The 23,933-nt window shown below is 36.6% G+C and overlaps 1 protein-coding gene across 2 annotated transcripts in view; it reads left to right on the forward strand.

The window, feature by feature from the left end:
- Positions 1 to 5,503, forward strand: part of LOC133521979 (extracellular serine/threonine protein CG31145) — a 132,426-nt gene extending 126,923 nt beyond the window's left edge. For both annotated transcript variants that reach the window (XM_061857141.1, XM_061857139.1), the window contains exons 10-12: positions 967 to 1,079; positions 1,372 to 1,512; positions 3,172 to 5,503. In XM_061857141.1, the coding sequence (XP_061713125.1) occupies positions 967 to 1,079; positions 1,372 to 1,512; positions 3,172 to 3,364 (447 nt within the window). In that variant the 3' untranslated portion in view covers positions 3,365 to 5,503. The remainder of the gene's footprint in view (positions 1 to 966; positions 1,080 to 1,371; positions 1,513 to 3,171) is intronic.
- Positions 5,504 to 23,933: the final 18,430 nt, after the last annotated feature.

The following is a 23,933-nucleotide window of genomic DNA, read 5'->3' on the forward strand; positions in this document are numbered from 1 at the left end:
GAAGTTCTAACTAACGTGGCTCCCAACAGTTTTAATGATGTGGTTATTATTATAATATGGGTAATGGTACAGTAAGCCAAGTCGGCCCTTGTACTTATACTCAGAAATATTCGAACATGCACTTTAACGTTTGTTGATAATACCTACTTGTTCAGATATTTGTGAATACCATATGGCCGCTCCGATATATGAGTATCTGATGGTGACTACGTCACCGTGCACTGAACACTTCACATATTATGTCGCACTTGTAGCGAAATTCCGTTCAAGTTTGGCAAGTAAATTCAAGTTAATTCCCAGACAATACGAAGGTGATATATTGTTACGTTATTCAGTAGAATTGCATAGTAAGTCGATACGCTAGACGTAGAGGTATGTAAATCTGAAAATGTTACTCCATTTGTGCCAAATCGGTTTTGATGTATGGAAATTGTATGTTAATGACAGAATGTGTGTTGAGAAATAGGGACAATTTGAGGGCAATGCATATCTATATAGACTGTCGAAACGACTGATATTTATGTTAATAAAACCAAAACTTAATGTTAGTAATAAAACTAAGTACTTAGGTATGTTGTTTCTCTGGGGTAAAATGTAATCGAATCATGTCCAGTGAACTAAACTTTCGCGAGGGCCAGGTGAATCTGAACCTTACATCAACGTCAGAAAAGCTATTCTCGCTATCTAAATCTGTACTGTTGTATTATGTTTATGATTATCGGATTTTTCCAATTTTCCTTATTTGTTCGGCTCGTGACAATAAATGTAGATTTATAATTAAATATATACTAAAAGAGAGTAATTGAATATATAATAAAAGAGAGACCGTCTACGCTAATTTACACTGACTTGGCACTAGTAATTCTTACAGTTCCCATATCAGCGCAATACTAGACGTAGTAGTTGTGCTGTGTGAAAACCTGTTAGTTTTTGATTATTTAACTAAATTGTGTTGTTGTTGTTTAGGTAAAAACTACGGCGCCATACGACTCGGGGCGGCGGATGCTGGACTTGATGGACATGGCCATCTTCGATTTCCTCACCGGCAACATGGATCGACATCACTATGAAACTTTCAAGTTCGTAGCTTTACGTAAACTTTTTTTAACCGATTTCAATATTTCGAAGGTTCTGGTTTTTGAAGATGGCTGGACTGAATTGGTTTTTTTTTTTGTTTGAATGGGTATATACTTCACAGTTGGGCGTTGTCAGCAGGTCAAGATATCATAATGTAATCCTGAGAAAAGTTGAAATGTTATACTCGTAGGCATAGGTACCTATACCCAAAATACCCAAGTATTTTGTTAATAATTCATGCTAAATGCTCTGATCGTGATCTGCTAATATAACATAATGAAAAAAATGTTACAGAATGTTTGGGAACGAAACCTTCCCGCTGCACTTGGACCAAGGCCGCGCTTTCGGAAAGGCGTTTCACGACGAGCTGAGCATCCTGGCGCCGCTGCTGCAGTGTTGCCTCGTGCGTCAAACTACGCTCGCCACACTACTCAAGTAACTATCTATACTGTAATTTAGAATGTTTGCCGTTCTGGAATATTTAGCAAGGTTTCCACGAAGGACTGATTAGGATAATCAGGCCGCTGCTGCCTTGGGTTCTCTAAATCATTGCCAAAAATTATTTTGCCGAATGTGATTTCCCAACCAATTTTCGCATCATTTCATTTCGCCCAATGATCAAATAGCAACTCAACTTAATAATTCGTATTATTTCCCAACCTAACAGCAACTGTACCTATGATTGGACAACAACTTAAGACTTTTTTAAACGCAACGTTTTAGGTAACAGAATGACTTTGTAAGTCTAATACGAAACATAAAAAGTTTATTTTTGTAATCGAACATAGTTCGATGCAAAAAAAGTCGGTTCTGGCGCTGTTAGGGCGCAGTTCACCTAACAAACTCCTCCTCGCTTCGCTCGTAGTCGCACCTATCTTGTCTCTGTCAAATGACTTGACGTTATCATATTTTTTTTTTAGCCAAATTGAAAAATATTCCCTGTTTATTTTTTATTGTTTCTACGCATTTTATGATTTGTTCCTTTTTGTTATTTAGTGTTGACTTGGCGAAAGAAAAAATATTCCAAATGTTGTATGTCATAATAATAATCTACTAAACTATAGCACTACCAAGTAAAACGTTGTCATAATGAAAGTTTGCCGAATGTTGGTTGCCAAAGTAAATCATCTGTGAAAAGTTGGTTGGCAAGTGAAATTCGGTCAACAAAACATCGGTGAAAAGGCAGAACACCGCTGCCTCGTGCGTCAGACCACGCTCGCCACGCTACTCAAGTACTGGACCATACTGTACTGTGTACTGTAGAATATTCGTTGTCCGGGAAATTTCGGCAAATCGTCCGCGATGAACTGAGGGTTCTTGCGTCGCTGCTGCAGTAACGTTGGGCAATGCTTCCACGACGTATTCTTAAGGCTCCGTGGGATCAGGTTCTTCTCGCACTCTCACTGAATGTAAGCGTGAGCGAGATGGCGGTGCGTGCCCGGAATAGCGGATATCATGTTTTTGAAATTAAATTATTTGTAAGTTTTACAAAAAAAAGTAATCGATGAGTTCGACCAAAAATAATAGTGCATTTTTAGAAGCAATTTATATACTTTTAGCTCTGTTTAAAACCATTATGACTATGAGCTTATGTCTTAATTGCTATATTATATTCGTAAACTACGTAAATTACTAATTCAATTATCATGGAGAATAAATACAAGAGTATGAAGTTGGCATTTTATATGTATGTAAAGTAGTTATTTCATTTGCATATGTTTCGCTCGAGTTAACCAGAATTTGTTTTCCAAATAGTTTGATTGTACCGCGCGTAATCTGATTTCCACATCGATTTAGCTCTAGCTTTGAGAAAATTAAATTTTCGAGAACAGCAGGTGTATAAAAAATTTGTTTTCCAATTTACGTACACCCAGCCGCCCAGCAGATTACTTTACGAATTAATTTTTTACAATATTTTCATGCAATTTTGCAGCTTGCCGTACATCCAGCTGCAAAACTGCATGGACAATTTGACACTTTGTGATAAAATTTAATTATTATAATATATCTTCAAGCAGTATATCCCAGCACCTCCACCATCTACATTTAACCAAAATACCTATTATTTGTAAATTTTATGTTTATCTTTCTCAGGTTCCACAACGGCAAACCACTTTCAGCGTCCCTTCGCGACGCCATGAAGGTGGATCCCGTCTCGCCCGTCCTCTGGGAGCCCCACCTGGCGGCCCTGGACCGGCGGACCGCCATCATCCTCGACGCCATCCGCAAGTGCGTCCAAAAATCCGAGGCCCCCGTCGACAACCACGATGTGAACGACTTCGTATGACCGCTAAAAACGCCTGTGATGGAACTAAAAGTGTGATAAAGCTATGGTCTAAGAATGGTAACCAGTCTACCCCGGACTTAGACTTAAGATTTTAGTGCCAAAGAGTATCCAAATGACATTGGGTGAACGTTTGAAGTCATTCCACTGACTCTGTAAGAAGCCATTGTACAAGCCAAAAACGCCGATTTTTACGCAATGACCAATAGGTTTTACAATTGGAATCAGTATTGATTTGTAGGAAGTTAATTTTCTGTATATAATTTAATATAACTAAATTATTGTTGGGCATGCGGATTGCTGATGGCTTGATTGTGTTAGTTCAGGGGTCCTAGAAATGTATAGATGGAATTGTTTGACCCTCGAGTGGCACAATTTTATGGATGTGATAGTAGTTAGGACATGGCTCGCTATTGATAAAAGATTCTCGGTAAAATTCTATGGAGATTCTTGGGCCACACTAATTTAATGGGGATGGGACATTGCGCTGTACATATTAATAGTGAAATGCAATAGTTTAAGTTTAGTTTTACGTTATAGATTATTTTGCTATATTTAGCTGTCGTAATCTTTAAAAGCTATAAGCTCAAGAAGACGGACATATCATGGTGGCGGAGTTAGCTTCGTGTGATAAAGTTGCGGATTTTGTTGAAATGTTTTGATAAGATTGACTATAATAGTATTTAAGAGGCTAAATGCTAATTTGAAAAATATTCCCTATTTATCTGTTTATTTTTTATTGTTTCTTTCTACGCATTTTATGATTTGTTCTTTTTTGTTATTTAGTTCTGCTTCTTTAATAATTTATTAATTAAGTATAATCTAATCGAAACCATGCAATTAGAAATAATATTCAGTTGTGTAGATCTCGAAGCGGTATAGAGGGGCATTCCATTTGTTTCAAAAACAATTACTGACATGATTTCTTTAAGGCAACTTAGTTAAAAGTAACGATACCAACTTTTGTACAGAGCAGGCTATTTTAAAACACCATTGAACCATTTGAACCATATGCCAAGTTTTGTCTGAAAACTGCTATAGGTGGTATATCTCATAAGTTTTACGAACGACCAAAAAAAATTGAACTAGGCTCCTGTTCGCCGCATTGTACCTACTAATGTGTAAGTATAGTTTAGAGTAAACCAATGCAAAGTGTTGTTCTTTGTTCTATGTTCGTTGTGACCGGCAGCTTTTATTTTAAGAACTTCAAATACCATTATTAGAGAATTAAGGACATTAAAAGACAATACAATGAGCTTCATTTAAAGTGCAACGCGTAATTTGAATACTTTCCGTGAGTTTCGACAAGATGTGTCCCGGAAATTTGGCATCACGACAGACTACATAAGTAAGTATACTTTGAAATAAAAACAAATTAAAATATTTACTGAAAATAATTTAATTTGTTCTGATACCTACTTCTAATAGTACTCATTGGTAGCGCCATCTCTCTCGCTAGCTCGATATCACCTGAGTTGATCCAGTTAGAAGGTATGAACCATACTGTTCTACCTTAGAAAGGCTAGGGGTTGCCGTAAGCCTTCAGTAAGAAATGCATATACATTGGAAAAATTGGAAAAATTCGACCAATGCTGCCGTGACCCCGGTGGCCGAATGGCTCAGGCACCTGCCGCGATAGCAGAGGACGCTGGTTCGATTCCAGCACTGGAGGCGTTGGTCACTTTTTCTTAGTATATGACATTTATTTCAGTTTATAAGTATACTTACTCGTACGTTTGACACTTGTTGTTTTGGTTTGCATAATTTCATAAATAGCAATATCCAATTCAGGACAGATTGACAAGAAGGAAGAAACAGTCCTAGTAAAATATATTTAAAATTAATAAAATGAATTGTGGTATCGTAATGCTAGCCGGCTTATTCTGTATCTACATGTGAAACGCGAGCAGTCGTTAAAGATGTATTTGTATTTATTAAATTCATACGTGCTGCTGTGTTAGTATAAGTGCTACTTATTGTTGTAAAGAAGATGGATGTATGTCATATATAAGAGAAGTCGACTTGCCAAAGATGTACCTACAATGTTTTAAGATGTAAAATGTAAGTAGGTATGGAAACATGATTACTGTTTTCGAAGCGTGTTTCTGTTGATCGTTTATAAATTAAAATGAAATGATTCGACATGTTTGTTTTCATTCCTCTCTACTTTGTCGTTGTACTATTTGCAGTGTCATGGTCAACGGCTGACATCAGGCGCTAATGTTGCTTGCCGTACGATTTCTCGCCACTTTTCGCGGTTGGAGGTCATTCTAGCAAATGCGTTCAGCGGTCAAATCTGCCATGAATTCCTCTGTCACTGTATTAATAAATGAAAGCGTATGAATAAAAAAAAAAAGATTTTAATTAGCAAATTTTTTTCTTCGTGAATGTGTGTCGCGTTTCAAAATTTAATTGATTGTTATCGCCACCTATATTGCTACAATCGTCTGTCACATTTTCGTTTTAAATCGGTCTCTTTATTTATTTATTTATTTAAACTTTATTGCACAATACATGAAGAGTACAAATGGCGGGCTTAATGCCTGAAGGCATTCTCTACCAGTCAACCATGAGCCAAACCGAAAGATCCTAATTGGTGCAGGGTCAGAATACAGAGAAAAATGACAAAAACTATCACAAAATTATGTAAAATTATACGTACATAAATAATATGATACATAAATATACATACATACATACATATTTAAATATATACCCATTTTCAAACATCATGAGGACGACCTTTGAACCTTGTCTTTATAAGTCTATCACGAAAATCAAAGCATCCGTTTTGAATATTCATAATATACTCTTGCATTATAACATATCTTATCTATGCTAAAAGAACAGACAGCATAAATCAAATATATACGAATATTACATAGGCTACTAAAATCATGGCCCTTTCTCTTGCCTTTGCTGTATATAGGGTAGTCGTGTAGATTTAAATCGTTGTTTTTAAGTTAAATGACTAAGTACGATTTTTTTAATGATTAACTGCGATATCGTTTCTTTTTAAAGTTTATTATGAAATATATATCTGATAGTATCATCCCCTGCATTTGTAATAAACAAAAAGAGAGACATAAAACCGGAGCCTAAACGAATTTCGCGGGTCAGTGTACTTGACGGTCCCGAAAAGGTCACATAAACCGGGAACACAAAGATATGGCGGTCCCCCATAAAACAGGAATATGAATAGTACGGAAATATTAGGATACCTATTTGCTATAACATTTTATGGCTTCAAGTCTGTTTTGTTGTTTATTAAACATTTCAGTGTGCCGTAAAGTTAGGTTTAGTTCGTACTACGTGTGCCTAGAATCTTTAGTATCACTATTTAAAAAATCCAGTAATAATTCTGAATTCGTTCTGCTCGATCGAATGCTGATAAGTATTTTATTAGGAATATAATTAGGGTCACCATAATTATTTGGAACTGATACGGGACAATTACATAATTACGGTAAATATCTAAACCCCTATAATGAACGTTGCACCAATAATGAATCGTAAACTACAACTCCTGTAAATTATCACATGAGATCAGAATTAACAGACATTACAAATTAAAGAAGTAACTCTTAAAAGCAAAGATTATATGTTTTTCATTCCCCCCCCCCCCGTTTTCTTGGTAGTTTGTCCTCTATTTTTAGCGTGTTTTGATTCCATTAAAGTATGGAATCTTGACTAATTTTTTTTGCTGATCTAGCTGCTTCAATAACAGCTACTCATTTTTAATTGCAGTTATCATTAAAACCGATAAGCCTTTTTTTGCTTTGGCAAGGTTATGAGAATTCCAGATGAGAAAAGTCATATCACGACACGTTTAGGGTACATTACCGAGTGCAAATTCTGTAGAATAGGTGAATATATTTCTTACCGGCTGTACCTCTGTCCGTATTTGGGGCCTACATAAAATAAAATATTAAAAAAGACAGATAAACTGGATCGTATTATTTTACCGTATCAATTAATCTAAACAACTGTTGCAAATTCGATATTGGTTATAGGTCCCCAAAACTTTACGTTGTAAATGGCGGGTTCGATGGGGCGTTCCAATCAGCGAAAGACAGTTAACGACAAGTACTTTATTTTCATACCTGGCGGATTTTTACAGACTTGGCAACAGTCTTGGGGGGTAAGTGAAATTTTGGATACGAGAGCGGTAATTAAAGACCCGAGGTTGCAATATTCTTACCCTCGGAGTTACACACAATGTTTTTCATCAAACTTGCGAAGAAAAAACTAAATTTTAAGCGAAACGATTCTTAAATACGGTGACATATATATAGCGATTACGATTTACGATCACCTTACGATTTGAGCTATGTTCACGGTATTATTTTATCTAGTTATTTGGAACTACGTACATATAATAAGTTTTATTGCTGAGTCACTTGTAAGATCATGTTTTAACCTAAATCTAAACAATACATTTAGTTGCACATGTCTAAATAACTTCTTATCTTTTACGACCAAATTCATAATCTTGTAACCAACACTTTCTGACATTGAACCATTGTAATTTTACCCTAAGTTCCAGTGTCCAGGGATTAGGGATTTAGTTCTGTCTTCACTTTTCATCAGGTAAGATTAGGACTAGGGTTAATCGCTTGACAGTTTGTTATTAAAACCGCAATTCATATTTTCTGTTTTTACTGATATGATGGTTTTGGACATGTCACGTAACTGTGAACACGGCTGACACGAAAATCAACGACGACAACGACGTGTATTTTTCCTTTCTAGTTCCAATGTTCGTAACGTCTCGGTGCGGCGGGCGGCCTGTCCTACTTCTGGGCCAAAATCGGTTCAACTACCACAATGAGCGTTGAGAGGGTTTGAAGGCACGAGGGTTAAACAAATTTTGCCCCGGAGTGAATAAGAAAAATTTTCACCACACCAACCCGAGGAAAACTTTAATTGTAAGATATCAAACAAAATCAAACTATATCAAATCCAAACGTACGTCGTTAAAAGCCAATTCTACTAGCTAACATAAGGAAACAACTCAATATTTGAATCAGATTACTTTGCTCCACTTGTGGATAAAATGCAACTTTCTCATCAGTTTTTGAACAATAAAGACTAAAGAGAGCCTTTACCAGTTGGTGTGGTGAAAAATACTTAGTTCGTTGAATCGTTATCACAGTGAACTCACAATACTCTTAAGCGCCATAGACCTTATTGGTGCTTAAGTCCTTTATGCAAATTTCCGCATTTTGCAAAATCCAAAAACTGGATTGACAAAAAAAATCTATTTAATCATAGAATCTGGTGACAAAATTTCACGAGAATCTTTATCGTATTTACCGTATGTACAGTCAGAATACTATTAGCTTAGCACCTTTGTATACACACACAGCTCCCTGACTAGCGGGGTTGCGAAATGCATTACAGCCATAGTGTGTGTTTTATTTTTTTAAGATATATTGTATATGTATGCTAGTTTTAAGGTATTTATCTACTGGCCAATGGATCTGAAGGATTATCTATGGACTTGAAAATAAAGTTCTTTTTCATTCATGGTTCATACAAACATCTATGCGGGGGGGTACCTTTTCTATGCAGCTGACTGTATTAATTTGATTTACTTTCGTAATTGACAAAATTTTACCTCCTGCGATACCACGGCCTCCTAGCTTATCGATAGTGACCCTGTCTGCGAAGTAGGAGCTCTTGGGTTCGAATCCTGGCAAGGGCATTCAAAATATCAGATATATTTTTTCGGAGTTCTCATATTCACAAAATATTAAGAATAATGACATTGACCAGGGAGGCGTAGTCTGATTGTAATATGGCTATGAATTTCATTTGGATTTATCACGGATATGATCTGTCAGTGGCAAAAGTGACATTTCTTCACCCAATAACGAAATTCACAAAGCTTAGCATACCATACCATACCATATAGGAGATTTATACTTTTACTGGTTTGTTTAATAGCTTGTAACTCGTCGGAATAACAACCCAAGCTAATGCTGTTATTGAAAATGAAGACGCAGAGGACCTTTCAATTCAACCTATTCATCCTGACTCTCCCGAAAATATTGGCAATTAATATACCTATCCATATCTAATTATATATCACTGTAGGGCTAAGATGGTCGACTTTTTATCATCTGTCATCATGCCTGTCACTCTCCATCAAGTATGTAAGTGCGAAAGTGACGCATGACATGACAAGAGATAAAACAGCGACCACGATACCGCCTCTGATAGCCTGTTATTGCTATTGTAGTAACAAGAATGGACAAAGGTAATCAAAACAATAGATACTCGCATTATAAAATGGTAGGTACTTGAAGTTACCTAATTAATTGTAATGGGAACCATATTAAAAAACCTTTAATATTGGTTCCCTTTACAATTAATTAGGTAACTTCACTCTTCGTATTTTCCTGATAATTCCTTTATCTTCTTCTGTATTTGATCATCATTGACATTCAAGAGCTATTGATAAAGATAATTACTTACTGAGGCATTTAAAATATTGTATTCTGATTGCAAAATGTTTACTTAAAGAAGAAGCAGAATATTTACTGATTCTATTGCAAAATCAAGTGCCTTGTTACTAATTAAACCTATTTTTGGGGTTTTATAAATAACGAAAAGCTAGTTTTTATAACGTATAGGAAAAGAGTTGATATAAAATGTAACTAATAAAACAATTTTGCATTAGGTATTTATAAAAGAATTTATACAATCGTGAAGAGTATTATTCTATCTACGAGTCATCTAAAATAATACTTTTTTTACTAGAAAATCCTGAGTAATTTATGAAAATTGGTACGTATCTCAGTAGACACAAATGTAGTACCAAAGGACATAACCGCGCGTTGAATGAATATGCTCATGAAATAATTGCCCATTTATGTCTTTTCTTTGGGAGCGCGGCGGCACGTGATTGGTAATTTTTTATAGTTGACTATAGCGTATCAAAAGGAATATTATAGTTGAGTTGGGAGCCCATACATTAAAAATACGCAATTATAGTTCGGTATACAAACATAAGCATAACATAAAAGTTTAACTCGGTCGTTTTTTAGGGTTCCGTAGCCAAATGGCAAAAAACGGAACCCTTATAGATTCGTCATGTCCGTCTGTCTGTCCGATTCTGTCACAGCCACTTTTTTCCGAAACTATAAAAGCTATACTGTTCAAACTTGGTAAGTAGATATATTCTATGAACCGCATTATGATGTTTACACAAAAATAGAAAAAAAAAAAACAATAAATTTTGGGGGTTCCCCATACTTAGAACTGAAACTCAAAAAATCTTTTTTCATCAAACCCATACGTGTGGGGTATCTATGGATAGGTCTTCAAAAATGATATTTAGGTTCCTAATATCATTTTTTTCTAAACTGAATAGTTTGCGCGAGAGACACTTCCAAAGTGGTAAAATGTGTGTCCAAAGTGGTAAAATGTTGAACAAGATCTAGTAAGTAGATTTTTTTTAATACGTCTTAAATGGGACGGAACCCTTCATGCGCGAGTCCGACTCGCACTTGGCCGCTTTGTTAACGTCTTATTTCGTCATACAATAATAGTGGATGACTTATTTCGTACAAACGGTACGTGCCCTTTTCCGTGCTTACCTATTTAATTAAGTACCTTATAAAAATACGAAAAATATTTTTATTTTAAAACGAATCAATGAATCGAAAAATGGTTTCAAAGACCTGACTGGGCACGCCACCCATGCGATTCAACCTTATAAAATAATCTTAATGTCAAAAGCCATTACCTATTAGTAGTTAAAAGCCAAAACAAGAACAAATACCTATTATAAATTATGAACCCAAGGTGAAAGGGTAAAAAGTCACTAAAGCTTGAAATATTATTAATAAATTATCAGGCATATTGTTATGCTTCAAAAACGTTCAAGGAATTGCGCTAAATACTTGCCTCTGCATGGATGGAATTAAAAGCTTATTACAAAATGTACATACATACATATAATCAAGCCTATTTCCCGGAGGGGTAGGCAGAGACCACGGATTTCCACTTGCTACGATCCTGACATACCTCTTTCGCTTCCTTCACTTTCATGACATTCCTCATACACGCTCGTCGGTTTAGGGTGCTCTTGACCTGGCCTTTCTTCAGGAAAACAACACGAAATGTATATCTGATAGTATCATCCCGTGCATTTGTAATAAACAAAAAGAGAGACATAAAACCGGAGCCTAAACGAATTTCGCGGGTCAGTGTACTTGACGGTCCCGTAAAGGTCACATAAACCGGGAACACAAAGATATGGCGGTCCCCCATAAAACAGGAATATGAATAGTACGGGAATATTAGGATACCTATTTGCTATAACATTTTATGGCTTCAAGTCTGTTTTGTTGTTTATTAAACATTTCAGAGTGCCGTAAAGTTAGGTTTAGTTTGTACTACGTGTGCCAAGAATCTTTACTAAGTATCACTATTAAAAAAGAGCTAAAATTAATTCTGGATTCGATATGTCTAATGAATCGTAAGTAGAATATGTGGGGTAGAATATGTATCTACTTATTTTAATTATTAACACATTGGCACGACATACGCGCTAGGAGCTACGGGAAAAGTCGTTAGTAGTGAAAAGTGCCTGTGCGAACAGAGCCCCTAGTGTAAATTTAGTCGATAGCCTCATTTTGTATGGGATGTAAATGAGACGAACGAGAAAATGAGACTTAACGCAAACGCGTACGTCACGTCACTCTATCGAATAAATTTACACTAGAGGTACAGACAGTGAATGTGTTATGTTAAATTTTAGTAGTTTCTAGTAGCCAACGTACTGACTGTACCTCCTTCGGAGAAATTTTATGGGTAAAAAAGGAAATTTTCATGTTATTTGACTGATTCCAAGTCATTATTATCAGTGTGCCAGATTTCAGCCAAATCTGTTCAGCCGTTGTTTTGTGATTGAGGATCCAGACATCTAAACATCCAAACTTCCTATAGTATGTACCTGTTTTTAATAATGGGTACCTAATAACTGCCCATTCGGTTTTCACAAATTCGTACAAGACAAACTTTACTGCACATTTTTATATACGAGTACCTACATTTACACGAACACGTTAAAATAAGGAAGTAAACTCCGAGATGCTGTACTATATAGGCACAGAGTTAGCAAGCCGAGCACAGGACGTGATATAGTTCCTACGGCGGATATTGTCATTCCCGGCCCGCCCGCCGCAATCTTCCAAATTGTATATTCACATGAAGAGTTTCCGGCCGCTTTCCACTCGCGGGGAATAACAAAATGTTGAACGTAAGTGCTGCTTTTGAATCTAATTACTGATGTTATTTAACGGGAATACAACTTTATTATGAGATGGCATGACAACGTAGATCTATCTTTTATTAAAATTGTATTTCATGTCAATCCTATTATTTAGCTATTATATTTGATGTCCCATTTTGTTTTGCCCTGTGCTATCCGTAGACCTAATTGAAATAATGGGAATCAAGCTTTGAGAATCTGATTTTTATAACCATTGCAATTGATTTTTTTATAGCCGTGATCAAGCAATATACGAACAAACTAATATCTAGCCTGAAGTAGAGGAAAGGATATAAAATAATTATAGTATAAATGCTGTAGCACTCTCTTCTATATTATGTTATATTAAAACAGAGAGCGCTACGAAAGTCAGGCTACGCCACGTAGCACGTGTATGTTTCAGATTATCTCACCTACTTTCAAACCCACGAGAACACTTTATGTTTAATGAGAAATAATGGTGGCTAAGCACTTAAGCACCTTAATTTAAACGGTCCGTTGGCTTTTGATAAACTCTCCTTGGAAAACAAATCAGATTTCAAATAACAAACATTACTTAAGAAATTAAGGACGAAAGAGCTAAATTAAAAGGAATATTTCGATAATTACGGCGTCAGGGGAGAAGGGAGAATTTTCGTGGAACTTGACAGATCTAACATTTAGGGACAATTCACTTACAATCGGGAACTTTGACTCTTTTGCTGATTAAAACTTCTAACGGCGCCTATCTTAAGGATTCGGTTTTAATCAATTCCATTGGCAAGTCACAGAAATTAATTAATGACAAGGTGATATAGGGTAAACCGTCTATTATTGACCGCCTTCTAATAACTAGGTAACCTTATACACATGAGGAAACCGAAAGATTTTAACAGTGTATTCCTGGTCACATTTAGAGACTAAAATGTCATATACACTTTTCTGGATTTTGTCTAATTTCAGAGTTATTATCAATTTAAAAAAACAACAACTTAGGGAAAAACGCCTTTTTAATGGCTTAGTATCATACTATTATGGGGCGTAGTCTAAATATCCTTATTGATAGATGTTAAAAAGTGACAAGTAACCTTTACAAACATTACGTTTTACAAAAAAATATCTTAAAAACTTGTTTTAAGTGCCAGTTTTGGTTCTCTGCCTTTTCGCCGAAAATTATATTGCCGAATTTCACTTGCCAACCAACTTTTCGTCGAAATTTCATTTGGGCGAATTTCATTTCCCAACTTTACATAATCCAACCTTTTTTTTCTTGTTGACCCAGGGGGAATCCGTTATGGATCCCATTGGCCCGGGAGAAGCCAAGTGGGTATGTCCGACTCCCACGGACTAAACCCCCTGGGGTGTTCCGCCGCGCGCTTTGTAGGCGGGGTTTCAGGAACGCGATTGTAGACTTCCGATACCCCGCCGGCGTTGCCCTTGCGGGCTCATCTTCTGTGGCTGCTGTAGCAGCCTGCTCCGCTGAAGGCGCCTCGGAACACTTGAGGGCCTTCCAGCTCGGAACCTCTTTAGGCGGGTGATGGAACTCCCGGCCCATCACCCGCAGGTTCCCGTTAAGGCGGCATCATTCGGGCTGCGTACGCCCTTTGACGCCAACCTGGCCTTCTACGGCGCTGAGGGAGCGAATTCGCATCGTCCTCGCGCATTCTCTCTGCAGCCTCCTTTTGCAACAGGACGGTGACGCTAAAGGAGGCCACTGCCGCCCATGCCTCTTCACTGCTGAGCATGCGGCGTATTAGCGCCGGCAGTGAGAGGTCTCCTCCTATGGCCGTGGACAGGATAGCGCGAGGCTCCGTCCAAGCAGGGCACTCTTCGCGCGTGTGTTGCGCCGTGTCCACGGCTCCTCCATCGCAATGATGGCACGCTGTTGTCGGCTCCCTTCCCAACCTCTCACACAGGTACCAGCCGAAGCAGCCGTGCCCCGTCAGGAGCTGCGTGAGATGGAAGGAGGGTGCGCCATGCTTTCGTTCGACCCATTCTTTCAAAACGGGCCGAACAGCGGCCACCAGGTCCCGGCTAGCTCCCGGGATTTCCAGACGCTCTGACCACTGCTAGAGGTAGAGGACGTCTCGCGCCTCTTCACGCCACTGGCGGACCTCACGAGGGGCAGGCCAGTTCTCCTCCCTCCTTGCTGCTAGCACCCGCCAATAGACCGCGGACTGAACCTTGGCTTCAAGACCCCATGGCGGGCTCCCAGCTAGCAGGCCGGCTGGTGCGTACGAGTTGTCGCGGTACGCTCGAGCCACCCTGAGAGCTATGGCCCGCTGCGGCCGGCGCAATAGGGCCGCACTCCGAGGACTCAGGGTATCCGCCCATATTGGCGCCCCGTAGAGCGCCATTGAGCGCACCACACCCAGATATAGCCTCCTGCAGGCTCCTCCTGGACCGCCTAGATTTGGGAGGATCCGCCCAAGCGCTCCGGCTGCAGTACATAATCCAACCTAACCCAACCTAGTACGCAATTTTCATTTCCCAACTATGGGGTTGGGAAATGAAATGGCTGCGAAATAATTATTTGGTAAAAGTTATTATGCCAACTAAAACGTCTGCGAAAAATTTGTTTGGCAAGTGAAATTCCGCATTACAATTTTCGGCGAAAAGGCAGGATACCGCCAGTTTTATCATAACATTAACTTTTTATGTACATTATACATTCAGAAATTCGAAAAAAAAAAACAAAAAAATAATTGTTTGGCGAAACATTATATAAACACATTGTAAATTTTTTTCCTTCTTTTGGCCTCAGAAGTGTTTAATATTCACACAATCCACACACAATCCAACATAGAACTATTAAAATTACTATAGTCCTCCTCATCGTTTTCAATGACGGCGACCCTAAATAAACATTATGGACGTTGTCTAGCATGAGGCCTAATGTGGCTGACCAGGCCGAACTTGCTCTTCAGGCCGAGTTGCGGTAAAATTACTACGTATAAAACCGGCACAGAGAACTATGCAGTATTTTGCGTCATGAGTTGCCGTTGCCAGGCAATAAACTATGGAAGCAAAGCGTGAATCTCGCGACCTAAACGCGTAAGCGCCATGATTTTCATGATGCTTCCGACTTTTTGGTCGGGTGGTTGACGCCCCGATTGCGTCAATTTCATTGTTTGGTATGGCATCTCTATATGAAGTAACTCAATGCAATCAAAGTATTTTTTTGAAACTAATGTTATTTGGTTTATTCTTATTTTAGCCATTTTAGTATAAGACTAGTTATTAGAAGGTGGCGAGTTGGAGGCGATTTACCCATAATATTAATTAATTATACACGATGTTTTTTTTAAAGTATGTTAATTTCAAGGAAGCATTCCTGAGCTTCAATCAAGTAACTTTCTCAAAGAATAGAAAACCGGTTTTTCCACTTCTAATTAACTCCATTTTGTAGATAATCAATGATTCATTTTTATCTGATAAGGCCCCTACGATGGTGTACACTTGCCTTAGGCGCCTGTTTACTAATTGATTAGTGTTTAGGCCGGCGAGCACCAAAACCGACTTTATATATTTTATAATGTTGACTTTGAAAAAAAAAGCTTTTATTGTGTTTGGTGCATCGTATCTAGTCAAAACTAGTTTTCGCCAAGGCACTTTTCAAAAACTAGTTTTGACAAACTGTTAAAACTAGTTTTCACCGAGACTTTTCTGCAAACTAGTTTTAACATGTGAATACCAGTTTTCGCTAAAAACGGGTCTATACAGGAACATAGTTATACAAATTAATTAAAGTATGATTATTAGTAAATATGGCCTAAGAACAGTGCTTAACGTATTTTCCATATTACCTATATTGACCTATTTGTATGATAGTGCATCCTCCGAAGAGTGGAATGTTTCGGTGGTAAGTGAAACCCTTGAAACCATCTAGCATAATTAAATTAACTTCGTAAATGTTAACATGCATTTCCCTGATAAGAACTCTTTAGAAGTTGTCGATAGTTAACAGACGGCCCCGCAGGCTCGTGCAACTATCAAATAGTTCATGAACACATGCTCCTAGCGCTTGCTATGTAGTTCGTTCGCAGGATGCAACTCGGGAACTATTAGTTAGTCTGTACTAATTGTAGTTGGTAGGTATTTAGAGGAATATAATAATTTCATTTTGACACTTGAAGAGCACCTAGAAATATTATTCGTATTAGTTTTTTTACGTACTGAAATTGGCGGCATTTTATATCTCCAAATTTAATGCTTCATTAGCCATGGAGACTAGGTATTCATCTCTGTTATATTGTAGTAATACAATATTTATTTTAAGATTATTATAATTTAGTGTTTATTTTATTAGGTATTGGCTATTGTATAGCCGGTCAACCAACTTTGTCAGTAGAAAAAGGTGCGAAATTAAAATTGTCTATGGGATGATAATCCTTCGCGCATACATTTTTTACATTTTTCTACTGAAGAAAATGGCCCGACAGACTATATTTATAAATATTGCTGTGTATTTTTCATATCACTGTATGATGTCAAGTAAAAAGTAGTGCATGAAAATAGCAAATAAAAGCAATGCATGTCGCGCCAGGTTACCAACAATGAATGCAGTAAAACTACGTATCGTGTCTATCTCTGATTTATGCGCGTCCGATCTCGCGTTAGCGTCGAACCTGCTGCGCTATTGTTTAGTGCGATTTATCACCTACGACGGCATTGGAGTCGTAGGCACAACAATTCACTTGGACACAGCGCCCATTGATGGCGTTCCACAGTAGAGTCAGATACAGAAGCGAAATATTAAACTGGTCCAACCAAGCTGCACGTATCTCTGATAGCACGGCGCATCTTAGCCCACCCTCTCACTTCCTCAGTTACAAATTCTTAAGACCTTCTGAGCGAGTTGTACACACATGAACAACTTTTTAAATGCTTGATGTTATGTATTGATGTACCATCGAGCTTCCAAAGATGTGTAACTTTCCACTCCACGGCAAGATCAATTCCTGCCGAAAAATTCCTGGAAACTATGAGTAGGGTAACGGCGGCTATTAACGCGGGTATCAAAATCGACGTCTAACACCGCGGTGTTTACAAATACGCATTTTGCAAGCAAACAGATCTATTCTCTAAGAAATAGGGCATACACAAAACAAGCTCATTCATTGGTCTATCGTGCCCATTAGTGTGCATTTGTGTGAGTGTAACAAAAAACTCGCGATTCGTCAGTTTGTGCGACGGCAGCGCAAGAACCGGTTGTTCCATACAGACGCGTGACACCACAGGTAAGTGCACTCCAATCTTACTTAGTGTTTTACGTAATAGTTATGGCAAATAAACTAGTGCAATGCCTTTTAAGAGGTTGTGTATTGGTTTCTACACGATTTTGAATTACTTTTAACTTAGTTTTTGACCGGAAAATACGTTTAAAATTGAAAATAAAATACAGCGGTGATAGGCGCCAATTAATTCTGTGGTAAGTAATTCCGTGGTATGCCACGGTAATAGAAAAAGTGGTAGTTTTGTTATTTACTCTTTAGTTTTGGTACAAATTATCAATTTTATAATTTCTTTTATTTATTCCAATCTTGATTTATTCACGCTATTAAAGAGCTATTTTCGTGGTATGGAAAGTATTCAACTAACCCTTAATTTTTAACAAAAACTTCAGCACCGATTTCCTTGTTTCTATGGGAACCCTTAATCTGTCAACTTTTTTTTATTTTGAGTTAAAACCTAAAATTTACTTGCCAGTTATGTGATTTTGTCTTTACAAGAAGCTTGTAATATACGTGTTTGATTTGATTTGAAAAAAACATCTGTGTTTTATTCTTTTTATGGGTCGGAATTAGGTTTAATTAAACTCCAAATTAAGCCTATTACCGATGGTATGATCATATTACCCTCGGTAATAGAATGTATAGAAATCTATTACCGACCCAGAGAAATATCGAATGGGTCGGTAATAGGCTCTTAAAGAGTTATCTATTACCGAGTGACTATTTGGTATTGTATTGAAATATCGCATTTAGGGTACCGCAAGTACAGATTTCGTTGATAAAATTTAGACTTCAGTTATCATTATCAGATTTAAATTCTTCTGTTTTCTGATTCAGTCATTACTCTGACAGACAAGGAAGGGTAACCCAACTGCCGGACAATTCCGATTTGTTTTTTTTTTAATATAATTTTACTTATACAGTAGTCCAAAATCTCAGACATGATTTTTTTTAGCTATAAGAATCAGCAATAAGAAAAGTACTGTGATTTGTTAGTTATAAACGGGTAAATTATAACACATAATATGTGAGAGACTTTATTTAACTTAATTACCTTATCAAAAATATTAGAATTAAAAATTTTCATGTTTTTATATATAGTCGAAATTTTATTAGGTGGATGTTTACCATTTCACTGTGGTAAACTTTCACTCAGGTGGTAAATGTCCAGCTTATAAAATTTCGACTATAATTTACGCTGTGCCTTATGAGAAAAATAAATGTTACTTACTTGTTTTTTTTGTGCAGCTAATTATGTCAGTAAGACAAACTCTTATCAATCTTTATAGCATTTAAAAATTACTTTATTTAATAACAGGCAGGCCTATTTGTCATATACGTCCTTAGTAAAACTTTACTAACAATAATTTTTGTTGTTTTACATGTAAAACATTCAACTTATAACTTGTTATACAGGTACTCGTGGGTACTTGGTAAGTTAACTATTTAATAGTATTTGATTGTGCCAAAGTGTAATTATAATCTCTTCGAATATATCTCTTATTTTTAAACATACTCCTATAGTTTTATTTTTTATTTTTGTGTCATTATTAAACTTAATGACACAAAAATAATATACAGAACCCACGTCGTTATTATTGTTTTAACCCTCGGTATTAGGTTTCGAATTTTGAGTTTGGTTTCTGTTAACGAGTGCAGAAAAATCATGCCAATTGTACCCTCGGTAATGAAAGCTCAATTCGCGATAATAGAATCACAGCCTGTCCCTTGCCACGGTAATAGAAGATTTGGTCATTTTGGCTTCAAAAAATATTTTAATACATATAATAACCCAAAATGAATCCAAAAACGTGTGAAACGGAAAGTTCATTAAATGCTCTGATGAAAAAAAAATATTCGTGGCTGTTAGACAGCATTGATACCCTTAATTTTTGGATCTCTTTTGAAAAGTTCCTTAACTACCACGGTAATAGGTGCCTTTACCCTATATTGAATTTCTGTAAAAAAATGCCGAAGATTCCAGAAACTTTTCCAACTTTCGTGAATCGTTTGCAATTTGAATATTTGTAATTATATTTGATCATACTTGCAGGACATAGCAGGGCATGAAACCAATTCAACGGGAAAAACTGAGTGATTGTGCCTACTGTATTTTCCGACTAACCGTGTGATGCGGCATTGTCTGCTTATGCTTTATACCACGCGGATAACAAATGAGGTATGCCCTGGAAATGACTTTGTATAGTCGGCCGTATATCACCATTATATGACGGCGAGGGGAAAAATCGACTCTTAATTACTTTATTGCATAAGTTGTATAAGCGGTAACTAAATAATGTCATAGAAAGAAAAATGAAAACTTCAATAAATAATTCATATAACAAATTAAGACCATATGATGAAAATCCAGAAAAATCTATAGTTGTACCTATACTTAGAATTCTACCCACAATAAGTTTGTAAGGGTGCGAAGTACAACTAGCACCATTCAAATGTTTAATTAAATATGTTAGGCAATAAAAACTGTTAATATTGACTCAAATAACCAAACAATAATCATTTGATTTGACCAAACATTATATCGACAAATATCAAAAGAATTTACATATAAATTAATGATTTACATATTGGTTTAAATCTAAAAATGTATTACATTATGTTGTTCGGGCATCAGACGTATGTACAAGTGCGTTTTTTAATCACTAATTATAAAAACATATCTCGCGAGTAATTCATATAAAATAATTCCATTTAAAACATCTAAAACTTAATTTACACAAGACTGCGCGAAAACTCCGTTTACGCCGACAATTATTATCATATTTCACAAAGTTATCCCTCCGCGCAGACCAATTAGTCATTTAAACAATTAATGTGTGCAATTAGACCCAGATAATGTGTAACGATATCGCTACAGGACCGCCCCGTCTCGCGGGGCCGCGCAGCGTAATTGTCGATCTATCGTGGGACAGACCGGGAAAGGCACGTTTTATACGGGCGAAACTTTATTCTAAGGAAGACTACTTGCGTTTAAAAGTTGAATCATTAAGGGTTAAGCAGTTTACATAAGGTATAAGGTTATAAGAAGTCTAGTGTCGCACCAACCACAATCGATGGACCGGTTAACCAAACTCAGCTTTACAAATGTTCACGTACAATAATTTTACTATAGGTATAACTATTAGTAGTTCGCCCCGAATTGAGAACTCGCAGTTCACCAAAAAGGTGACCTTTTCGATCCTTTGACACCTACCTCGGCGGCAAAGGCTCGAAAACCGCGTGCAATGTATTGCAAGATCTTTCGAACCCTTAACTTACCTCGACTATACTTTCTTACGAATAAGATGACCAAAATAGCAAGTCCCCTCACAAATAGCTTTTTTGCCTTCTAGGCTTTTTTAGCTCCATAATTCCTTGATCGAGCCTGCTCATAATTTTATGAGTAAAATATAATGCCCTCAACTACAGGTTTTACCCAATTTCATTTAAATTAGAACCAATTTACTTAAGTTATTGTCCATCAAACTATCCTCTGATAGTTCAGTTTAAAAACATCGAAATGCCGGGACGTGGCCCTAGCCAGCCGTGTGTTCCAAGTTAAATGTACGAGTAAGAACCTAGCTTCTCTTTGCTCGCTCCTTCGATCACAACAATTTGTCGTTGTTGTTCTTACATTGTTCTTTTATTTTTTCTTCAAATCTGTTGTATTAGAAATTGGTTCAAAGCATCAGTGGCAATAAACGGGACACTCGGTAGTTAGTGTATGCGCTTTTGTAGACTAATGTGTGTCGTTTTATTTTATTTCCCTCTATTTATATAGGCGCTTACGTTTTCGCAAGGTAACTTTAATTAAGAGAAAGAAATCTAGTTTTACAACCCTTTTTTCAATTACAGATAATCTGCCTAGTATGGAGTGTGGAATTAAAAGGAGTGAAATCTCTTATGGTAGAACTGATGCAAAAGTGTCCAGCTGTCAGCTATAAATAATAGTTCCAGATCTCTCCAGAGTAGCACTAGAGTAGCTAAGAACCTAGGCGTTATTGACAGAGTGAAGTGCGCTGTCTATGATTTTTTTTTCAAGTATTCTAGGTATTGTATCGCCTACTATTTAAGTTTTTTTGACGATACTTTTTGGTACATGGAGATTTCATTCCTTACCTACACCTTCCATAGTGCCTAGAAAGCAATGACATGATGATTATGTTGATAGTAACGATTTTGACGCTTTTTCGAAACGGAGTTATTGGCTCAGTACAATTTTTCATTACTATGGCAACTATCCACAAAACCACTTACAATCCCTCTGATGTTGCGGGAGTCCAAGGGCAACGGTTATCGCTTACCATCAGGCGATTCGTCTGCGCGATTATCTCCTATATTTCGTATCATTCACGATGATGCACAGATTTGTAAAATCTAACCTTTAATAAAAAAGACATTACGAGTCAAGGCACGCATCTTTGTGAATGAACGATCTATGTATATATATATATGTATATTATAGATATCATTAAAAAAACTATTTACCATGGCACAGGACCAAAATATATATACTTAATGAATAAGCAAAATAATGCCGACTATAAATTGGATTTTACAAATGAGAATTCTAGTTTTTGAGAATATTTTAAAAATATAAGATAATTCATACAGATACCACATTCAACGATGATAGAATAAAAACAAATCACACGTATCATGCCAATCGCGAATATATCAAATTGGTTATGGGTATAACCGAATATTGAATAATTTTCATAGTCAATTGGGACGGTTGCCTAATTTTTTCTAGGCCATAAATAATAGATCGGAGCGATTTGCAGATTTATGGTTATTAAAGATGGCTGCTGAGATATGAACAGCCACGCACCACGCGAGTCATTTGCATCGAAATGTACACCCTTATGATGTGTCCTGCCATTTAACGACAACCATACACTCATACGGCCCAATTCCGGCCACAATTTACGGCCGTAAGTCATAGTTGTGTAGTTTTTATAACGAGTATTCCCAAAATGTATTCTGCAAAAACGTCTAGATGATACTATATAGCTTAAACGGTTTATCCGTTTCACCTCAGTGAAACGCGTTTTCACTAGTTTAAACTAGTTTTCCCTTAGATCTCGGTGAAAACTAGTTATAACTCAAAATTAGATTTCCCAAAGTCCCTTATTGCTATAGAACGACAGAAACAACTTTATGTATTTTATACTGTTAATTTAGAAAAAAGCTTTTCATTCCTCTTGCTCTGAAAGTGGGCCATTGTTATTCTATAAAGTGTGCAGAAAGTGATACGTTTGTGCTCTAGAGCATTTTACTTTCCAATTACGTTCTTTATATATTTTTTATAATGAGAAGTTGAAATTTGGTTATAAATGGATTTGTTGTACAATTTCCTTTCTGATGTTTAACTCTCCATTCCATAAATATCGAAACTATTTCCTAAATTGCTAATTGAAACTACCCTTAATAAATACTGTATATTTGTTATACTATTACTTCTATTTTTTATTTAATTTTATTTATTTTCGCCCTCTTTTATAATTTTATTGTATTTCCTCTAGTATATTATACTCAGTGCTATATTTGTCTACCGTTCTTCATGTACTCAAAGGTTAACTGGAAGAAATCCCTTAAAGGGATAAGTTCGCCTTTGTACTGCCTATCCTTTGCCATATTTATGTTTTGTGTTTTGTATAATAAAGAGTTTATTCATACATACACACATACTATAAAAGAAAAGTTATACTTAGTCATGTTTTTTAAAACACATGTATTTTAGTTTCCTCTTATTCGAATTGAAAAGTAGAGAGTTTAACTCGGGTGAAAGGCATCATTCAGACTAAGACTATTGGCCAAACCACCTCGGCTAATATGAGTGCCTTTCACCCCTTGGTTAACAATTTATTATTTTATCTACGTGCATCGTCTAGTAAAAATCAGTTTTTACTGAAATACATTTTGATCAATTAGTCAAAACTAGTTTTCAGCAAGACTTCATGTGAAAACCCAGTTAAAGTAGTTTTCATCGAGGCCTTCCGGAAAAGTAGTTTTAACTAGTATTTATTTAGCGCGTATGACGTAGCATTGTAGGCAATATATTATACTAATAGAC

The sequence above is a fragment of the Cydia pomonella genome, chromosome 10 (assembly GCF_033807575.1).
Source record: "Cydia pomonella isolate Wapato2018A chromosome 10, ilCydPomo1, whole genome shotgun sequence".
Classification (NCBI taxonomy): Eukaryota; Metazoa; Arthropoda; class Insecta; order Lepidoptera; family Tortricidae; genus Cydia; species Cydia pomonella.